Source organism: Aptenodytes forsteri, unplaced genomic scaffold (assembly GCF_000699145.1).
Source record: "Aptenodytes forsteri isolate BGI_AS27 unplaced genomic scaffold, ASM69914v1 Scaffold20, whole genome shotgun sequence".
Classification (NCBI taxonomy): domain Eukaryota; kingdom Metazoa; phylum Chordata; class Aves; order Sphenisciformes; family Spheniscidae; genus Aptenodytes; species Aptenodytes forsteri.
Window position 1 is genome coordinate 2,717,149 of NW_008795523.1, and position 7,658 is coordinate 2,724,806.

General features: G+C 37.3%; 1 protein-coding gene across 1 annotated transcript in view; it reads left to right on the forward strand.

Annotated features, from left to right (window-relative positions):
- Positions 1-7,658, forward strand: part of UBE2J1 (ubiquitin conjugating enzyme E2 J1) — a 24,609-nt gene that overhangs the window by 7,578 nt on the left and 9,373 nt on the right. The window contains exons 5-6 of the mRNA XM_009281939.2: positions 1,611-1,740; positions 5,687-5,818. Coding sequence (XP_009280214.1) covers positions 1,611-1,740; positions 5,687-5,818 — 262 coding nt within the window. The remainder of the gene's footprint in view (positions 1-1,610; positions 1,741-5,686; positions 5,819-7,658) is intronic.

Consider the following 7,658-nt stretch of genomic DNA (forward strand, 5'->3'; position numbering starts at 1 on the left):
TGGTGGTGTTGGGTTGACAGTTGGACTCGATGATCTTAGAGGTCTCTTCCAACCTTAATGATTCTATGATTCTAAGTTCAACAAAGAGAAGAGCAAAGTCGTGCCCCTGGGGAGGAGTAACGCCAGCCCACCAGCTGGAAAGGAGCTTGCAAGGGGAGGACCTGGGGGTCCTGGTGGACACCAAGCTGATCATGAGGCAGCAATGTGCCCTTGCAGCAAAGAAGGCTGCAATGGTATCCTGGGCTGCATTAGGAAGAGCATTGCCAGCAGGTCGAGGGCAGTGATCCTTCCTCTGTATTCAGTACTGGTGAGACATCTGGAGTGCTGGGTCCAGGTTGGGGCTGTGTCCAGGTCAAGGTACAAGAAAGATACGGACTTACTGGAGCGAATCCAGTGTAGTGCCATGAAGGTGATTGAGAGGGCTGGAACATGTCTCGTACAAGGAGAGGCTAAGAGAGCTGGGAGTGTTCAGCCTGGAGAAGAGAAGGCTTGGGGGATCTTATCCGTGTGTACAAATATCTGAAAGGAAGGTGTAAAGAAGGCAGAGCCAGGCTCTTCTCAGTGGCATTCAGTGACAGGACAAGAGGCAATGGGCGCAAACTGAAACCCACAAGATTCAATCTGAATGCAAGAAAATGCTTTTCTAATGTGAAGATGGTCAAAGCACTAGCACAGGTTGCCCAAAGAGGTGGTGGAGTCTCTATCCTTGGAGGTATTAAAAATGTGAATGGAATCAGACCTGAGCAACATGGTCTGCTTGACCCTGCTTTGAGCAAGGAGACTGGACTAAATGATCTCCAGAGGTCCCTCCCAACCTCAACTACTCTGTGATTATCCTTAAATGAAATCTTATACCTGTGGGGTTTTTATGGACTTTCTCCTTTCCCCATCTGGGAAGGAGAAGGTACTTGAAAGACCGTATCCCTATCTTATAAGCAAAGTTACTGTATTCCAAATTGTAACTAGTACTTTATTTTGCAGGCAGATGTGAGCTTATTCTGCCTGTACTCTGAGCCAATCGGAAGCTGCAACTTTCCTGTTAGCATGGCACTGAGTCAAAGCTAATAAACCCTGCTGAGAGGTAGGGTTTAGTGGGTTGGTCTTGATACTGTACTATCAAGGCTGTGTGGTTTCTCGTTGGCTTGGAGAGCTCCCTGCAGTGTGCCCTATAGACAAATTATGTGTGCAAGAGAGGAAAGGTAATGCTCTTGCAGAAGCTGAAATTCCTGGATTTGAGATGCAAGCTCCTAGGTCCAATTTAATATTTGTAATAGTAGTTAGATCTTTATAATTTACAATTTTAATTTGCAGATATAAAGTAAGTTTTTAAATGGTAACAAATTATTAATAAGGTATAGATAATAGCAATATGTAAGTCAGTTGTTAATATTTTCCTAAATGACATGAGAGAAAAATATGTATTTGTAGTAGAGATAATTCTCAACATATTTTTTCAAGATAGTGTGATTTAGGGCGGGGGGAAGTACTTTTAAGTTACTGGTCTTGACACCACTTGTCTTTCTTGGATTGTTTTGCAAATAGCTTGTTTAAACAAGCACACAAGAACTTTATGAGAACATGCTATTCTGAGCTATGTCATTTGTGGCCAGGTCACAAGACTTCTGTTGTGAAATGTGTGGCACATCTATGAAGACAGCCCTCTTACCACTAACATCTGGAAGCGTGTCAAGCCAGGCGGACAAGGAGGCTAAAGAACTTGCCAGACAAATTAGCTTCAAGGTGAAGTCACTGTTTAAATTTTTATCTCTGTTGTATAGAACTTAAAAAAAAAAAAATTACTGAGGAAAAACTTGTAAATTGCAGAAACATTAATCATTTAATAAACCTTCATTAATCACTATGTGGAAACCTGTTTTTTTAGGACAGCCTGTAAAAGGAAAGTAGGAGTGGATCTCTTGCAATGTGCCAATTAATAAATTGTGCATCTCAAGCACTGATTGATTAGTTTTAATTTCAGTGGTGAGCACTATGGTAAGAACTGCCTAACTATGTTGCTTTTACTTCTATGTTTTCAGTCACTAATAACTTGATTAAATTCCCCAGAATTAGTCTTATTATAAAAGTGTTAGGAAAGTTTGGGCAAAGCTAACCTAAATTTTTTTTTCCTTTGTGATTCTCTTTTTTTTTTCCTCCCCTCCTTTTGGCTTATGGAAGGAGTAAAACATATTCCTACTGAAAAATGGTTGCAAATTCTTTTGAACTACTCTGCAGCTGAAGATACTGAAAGTTGAGCTCTGGTATGGAAGTTACTGTTACCCAAAAATGTGTTCTCTAGCTTGTGTTTCAGTGAAAGTAAGGTTTGTTTAGCCAAATACGTGCCTTAGAAAATTGCATGTCTTGCATGCACAGGGTCGTTTTTCACTGGGTTTTCCACTAAACTCTTAAATCGGCCACTAAGGAAGACTGCTGTGCATGAGGGCAGGGAACTACAGTGACATATATTATGACAATGTGGCATTGGTGCAGAATACATCCTCACTAAGGTCAGGGATGCTAATACGTCCCCTTTTATCACCAATGTTCTCCTAACGCTGTCTTAAAGACTACTATTTTTTTGTGTGCCATGAAAGTAAAGATTGCCTCCTACTGAGCATTACCGTCAGTTTTGCAGGACCTGCATATTCCTGTGCGATCTCACATCTAGACATATTGATATGGTTGGGTCTGTGTGTAATAACACTTACAATAAAAACATCTCCTCATCTTTGTAAAATATTTTGAGATACAGGGACAGAGTTTTAAAGTTGAGCTACTCGGAGAAGCAATGGACTGCCTGCTCCTGGCTTTTTTACAATATATAAGGGTTAAAAAGTGTAGGATTAATTTTTACTCAAGAACTGCTAATCTTCATCACAGAAATTCTAGAAATATCAGAGTATTTTTTTTTAGAAAGAACTCTTAACTTACATTTCATGCCTTTTTTAGTTTTAAAATGAAAGACTTAGGGACATCAATCTCTAAAGAATATTGGTGCGTTCCATGTATCCACGTACTTAACTCCACCTCCTAAGAACAAGCACTCAGCAAGGGAAAAATGAACAAAAGCCTCAGGTTTCTACAGCCTTTTACAATCCATTATGGGCTTTTTAAAAGGTAAATCAGTTCTGTCCTCTGGTTGCGCCTTCCCTGCCTTTCTCAAATCAAATTTTAGGGATTGGGGTTTTTTAAGCTTCCTGCTTCTCTGCTTTGCTTGACTTTATTACTGTTTGATTGATTGGCGTTAGGCTGAGGCATTCAATTGATGTGTTTGTAGTAAACTAATAGTATGAATTACTAGCAGGGAATACAAAAGTTCTTAATCATTTTGATATATTCCATGTCAATTTATGGGGTAAGATTTAACATCAGATTGCTGATTGAGTGTATAATTTGAGAGAGCCTCTCTACTAGCAAACATACCAGCAATCTCTGCTTCTCTTAAAGAAGAGATTTTCTAACTTTTTCTAGATGATCCTGGGATTATGAGAAATTATTTCATACCAGTCTTAAGCAAAATGGTAACTTTTAAAAAAAAAAAAACAACCCATGTGTGGTATTGAGAAAAGAACATGAAATTCAGGAGAAAAAAATAACAAACCACATTTCCTCATTACAGTTTTCCTGCTTCTGTGAGCCTCCACCTTTGTTCCCGTCTGTTTTAATAGAAAATGACTTTTTTTCATCGGCTTTACATTGACTTGCAAATTGTTTTGTGTATTTTAGGTGCTATATACCATAAATTCCATTCCACTTAAAAGAAAAAAAGAAAAGATAGAAGACTAATAGCATATGCATTACTGTAAAACAATATGGTTTATCTACATGTTGCCAACTAAAGGCACATTTTGCAGTAAAATTAATTCTTCATTCACCCTCATTATTACATTTAAATATGTTGATCTTTCCTTGATGTCTGTGTTCTCTCCAGCTTTTCTGGAAGCAGAGGTAAGGGCTGGAGAAAAGAGAGACTAGGTGACAAAAAAAGATATTTCACTTTTGGGAACTTTCAAGTGCTTCATTTTTTTGAATATTAGTCTGACTTCAGTCTAGCATAATAGACTTAGTACTTTGATAAACGAAAATAAATGCACATTTTGTAGTGTATGTGCTTTATAGTATAAAATACAGATTAACAGTAAAGATGAAATGAGCTCTTCTTGGAAAAAGCAGAAGTATGAAAAGCAGTGGTCACAGGTTCCAGGGAAGGAACTTACAACTGGATATAGGAAAGGAAAATTCACCCTGCAGGAATGTCAAATGCAGCAGCTCTCCATACCCAGAGAGGCTGTGGAATCTCCAGCTTTGGAGATGCTCAAAACTTGACTGAACATGACTACTTTGAGGAGGGAGTTGGACCAGGTGACATCTAGAGGTCAATCCCAGCCTAAGTTATTCATAATCCTGTGTTGCTTTGCTGGTCCATATTTGAGTCATAACTTGTTCTATCTAATATTCGAGTTCATAGTAGTCAAGTGCAAAAGGAAAGCAGTGTTGTCAGATTATAAGTGTTTTTAAATCTTAAATTCATCTTCAGGTTGTTTCAGTGACATATTTTTCAGATTCTCCGAAATAATATACATCAAGAAACAGGGAATTTAATTTCCTCACGCAAAATAGTATCATGAAAGACTATTACTATCTTGTGATCTTACCAGCTTGTTATCACCATAACTGATTGGTTTCTAATACACTGTTTGTATTTCTTACTACTACTACTACTACCACTACTTATATCTGCATTTGAAGACAGGTATTAGATTTGGAATTGTCATCTTTATTACAGAATTGAGATCTAGATACATGGCTTGGGAGGTGACTTGCTTGCTGGTAAAAATTGATCCGGCTGTGACTTTTTTTTTTAATATGTATAAATTTTAAAGTGTTTCAGTTCAGAACTATGATGTCCTTTTCCATTCCTGAGGGATTATTGCAGGCATATATACTGTTTTAACAAGAGGTTTGTTCATGATCTTCTACGTGTCACTACTGATCTCATCTCAAATTTCCAAAAGCATGAAACCTAAATTCTGGGAGTTGATGCTTATTAGACATTTTATAAATGCGTACAAAAGTGGTATTATAAGACTTGTATTTTTTCTTTTGCTCTGCTTGTGCTGAAAATTAAATACTGGAAACTGAGGTATGCGTGCCTGACACGGTGTAGTGCCATGCATATACACCCACTCTGGCTGTGAGGCAACTTCAGTACTAGAACCAGTATAGCCACATTAAATTAGCACTTACCGGAGGCTAGTTAGCCCTGCTGAGAAACAGGCTATATTAGTTCACTTGTAACAACAGTAGTCAGCATTCACTTAAGGACATGAGAAACAGAAGTTTTAAAAAATGGTGTTATTTCTGGCATAATGTTGTCCTGGATCTTCTAAAGAATTTTCTTTTTTGTTCTATACATCTGTGCGTTTTTTGAATGTTACACCTGTTATGTGCAAACAAACTTAAAATTTTTTTTTAAACTGATGTTTGTACATCTATAGTCTTATTTCTAAAGTATGAGAATTTATTAAACCTGTTGGTGTGTAATTGAAATGCAGTTGGCGTACTTGATTATTACATTTCAGTAAGTTTCATATTCTCCATACATTAAAATACACATTCCAAAATAAGCCAAATCTTTTTGGAGCAATTTTGATCTTGTCTTTGAAGCGTACATATGTACTCCTTGTAGGCAGAAGTCCATTCATCCAGGAAGTCTGATGTTGGACCCTCAAACACGTCAGGATTGAACCACTCTGCTGCTTCACGTGAGCCCCAGCAGGATGGTGCAGCTAGAGCATTCCAGGATCCAACAAGTGCAATGGTATGGTTCATCTTTGAGCTTTATCAGTGCAAGTACAGGCATAGTCTGAACATGAAGTCGGTACTGTTAAGCTGATTGGAGGCTTCATTAAGAGTATGTAGTTCATATGTTTCTTCTAGAACTTCTGCATACTTTTATATAAAATATGTCTAAACTTTAGCAAATAGTATGCTGAATCACTTTTAGAAATAGCGATCTCTGCTTTCACTTCCTTCTCTTAAAAACAATAAATAACATTCTTTTAGCAATTCTTGTTCCCAGTAGTTCCTTTAATGTATGGGTTAATAGTTCATTAAAATATTACAGTGTCTGAAGTACTACAATTTACCATCTGCATAATATATCACAGGTTTTTGCAATAAAATTCTTAGCCAGAGGCAAAAAAATGTTTCAGTGGTAATTTGTAGCTTTTAAATATTAATTAAGGATATCTTCCTGGTTTTTATAACCTCTTAAGTACATCTTAATAAAATATTCTTACCATTTGAAGTATGGTACTGCTAGGTGTAGGGCTTACATAATGGTTTTGGAAGTGACCGAGGCCTGGTGGTGGGCCAAGGCAGCTGCTGTTATGACTGTAGCAAATGGAATCTAAATTCACTGATAAATTGCAGGCAAATCCCAGCTAAGCTGTCTTTCTTAGAGAGGATGGGGCTGCAGATGATTTAAAAAAACGTAAACACATCAAATAACGTCAGACCATCTGTTGCGTGTTTGCAACACATTTTCAAGCTGTGTAGAAATATAAATATGCTAATAGCATACTTTTTTCCCCACAATAAGGCTTCTTCCAGATTGTTCAGGATTTAATAAGCAATTCTATTTTTTTATTCTTATTACAGATCCTGGCTCATATAGTAGAACTAGCCAAAATACCGAGGCATTGCTAGCATTTTCTTGAGGAAAAAGAGACTGGTTTCTTTGATCAATTAATCCCATTTCTAAGAAATTAATTTTAATCAATTATGCTGGTTTAATAAGTAATGATAACTTAATTTTCAGCAGAACAGTCCCATGTGAAATGAGACCTTTAAACATATAAATGTATGTAAAAATACTTGTGTGATAAATTGTGAATGATGAAAAGTGGATTTATGTTTTAAGGGTTCAGACTGTCACACTCATGATTGTTAGTTTGAGTTTGAAGCAATACCTGTGTTTCTGAGCTGCCACATTTTGAGTGTTAGGAATTTTCTGGAGCCATTGGGGAGTGAAAACTTACAGCCACACAGTAGAAGAAAGAAATGCGTAACAGGAAAGACTATTTTAAAGAATTTGAGCTTGCTATTTTTGTGTTCTTATTCATGCGAAAGTTGATAGAAATCTTCTCAAAGTAGAGGGCCGGAAGCCTTGATCTGCTAATAGGCATGAAAGAGTATCCATGCAAACTGCAGACCCTTTCTACTCGGTTGGGCTTCTTGCATGTGTAAAATCAGTTTGTGGGGTTAGTTCTTCTTGTGTAAAGACCTAATTCTACCTTACTAAGTTGTAAGTGTTAGATGTGGGCAACGTCAAGAATTTTTTTTTCCTTCTTGGATAAAATGTTTACCACTTAATCTACAAATGTGTGCATAATTAAAAGCTATTGTAGAAAATTTGCTGTTGTGAACTTGAAATTTATGCCCTCTGAGAATAAAAAGGGCAGAGGTAGACGCAATGCTGAATCCTTGTATTAGCTTGTGTAATTCCTTCTGGTATAGTAGATTTAATATGCCTACTCTGAAGTCATAGAATCATTAAGGTTGGAAGAGACCTCTAAGATCATCGAGTCCAACCGTCAACCCAACACCACCATGCCCACTAAACCATGTCCCTAAGCGCCTCATCTACACGTCTTTTA